This window comes from Aphanomyces astaci, assembly GCF_000520075.1.
Source record: "Aphanomyces astaci strain APO3 unplaced genomic scaffold supercont1.709, whole genome shotgun sequence".
In the NCBI taxonomy this organism is placed as follows: domain Eukaryota; phylum Oomycota; class Saprolegniomycetes; order Saprolegniales; family Verrucalvaceae; genus Aphanomyces; species Aphanomyces astaci.
The window spans coordinates 1-1503 of NW_009798972.1; the positions used below are offsets into that span (position 1 = coordinate 1).

At 49.2% G+C, this 1503-nt stretch overlaps 1 protein-coding gene across 1 annotated transcript; it reads left to right on the plus strand.

Annotated features, from left to right (window-relative positions):
* Positions 1-666: 666 nt before the first annotated feature.
* Positions 667-1481, plus strand: H257_19505 (hypothetical protein; the record flags this gene model as incomplete). Its single annotated transcript, XM_009848646.1, has 3 exons — positions 667-894; positions 937-1047; positions 1125-1481. 3 exons carry the CDS (start codon positions 667-669, stop codon positions 1479-1481), a joined length of 696 nt encoding a protein of 231 aa, XP_009846948.1.
* Between the last annotated feature and the right edge of the window lie 22 nt (positions 1482-1503).

Genomic DNA, 1503 nt, shown 5'->3' on the forward strand with positions numbered 1-1503 from the left:
GCCTTGCTTTCGGCGATATTGCGTTGACGTGTGCTCATGAAACTAGGTCCAAGCATCTAAACGATGAAAGTAGGTACACCCCCAAAGTATCACGTCGATACCTGACCTGCACGCCGAGTGCTGTCCAAGTTCTCCTCTGACTGTCACCGCACTGATGGCGTCGATATAAACGCAATTTTTAGGTAAATAGTTTGAGCACTGTAAAACTCAAACATTATCTTTGATAAGTTGATTTGATGTAAAGACAGGGTGAACATTTTACTATATAAGGAAGGAGATTCGATAAAACCTGATTGATTAACCGAATATCAGGTATAATGCGTAAACTTCTCGGCATCTCAACAACTTTGCCGCCAAATTCACAACCAATACAACAAACTCCCTCGTCACCGACTTCGTTTAGTCACTTCACTAACACCACTTTCCAATTCTCCTCTCGAGTGATATGCCCATCAACGCCAACGCCGTTCTGAGCCGCTTACAAGATCAATCCATTCGGGACCAATCTTTCCTTCAGTCCTCCTACGACGAGTTCGGTGATATCGCTGGTGCTGTCTCTGAGAGAGACGAAGTATCCAACAATCCTATCTTTGATCGTTTCATCTCTGACTTGGGCTCAGACAGTGTTCGCACCATGACGAACTCGGCTCAGACAGTGCTCGCACCATGACGAACTCCACTGCAAGTGAGTTTGAGACCTTGTGGTCTGTCGTCGACACGGTAATGCATTCGGCGTGGATGGAAGGGCGAGGACGACGATCCTTGACAAGCCCAAAGGACAGCCTATTCATGACACTGGTTGTGCTTAAGCACTTCAGCTCGTGGGACAAGCATGCTGCCGACTTTGGATACAAGGCCCCAACGTTCGAGAAGCTCATCATGCGTGTCATTGTGGTATCCTCTCCTTACCGTACCTATACTAATGTGCTCATGTAGGTGGTTCAACCTGTGGTGTACGACCATTTCATTGTCGCCCAATCTATGCAAAGTCTTCGCGAGTCACGACACCAATTCGAGCACCATCCGTACGCATTGTACGCGGTGGATGTCAAGTTCCAACCATCTCTTCTTCCGACTGGCCGCTTTGCCGAGCAGAAGCACTACTACAGTACAGTGGTGGGAAGCACGGCATGTACGGCTACAAGATCGAGGCCACAGTGTTACCGAACGGTCGTTGCGTGGCAATGTCGGAATCGCACCCTGGTTCCGTGCACAATTTTACCATCATGCATTCGCGTCAAGAAGTGCACAAGGCGATGCTGATGAAGAACCAGCAAGATATGTTGTTGCTTGACCACGGTGAGCTCTCTGCGCAGTATAGAGAGCAATGGGCGTGCCTCGTTGACATGGGGTACATTGGTATTGACAACACTCTGCGTGGGATCCATCCCAAGCGCCGCCCAGTGAACGGTGCATTGGATGCTAGTGACGTTGAGCGCAATCGCTTGATCTCGTCAGATCGCGTGATCGTCGAGAATTAATTTGGGCGGGTGTGTGCGTTAT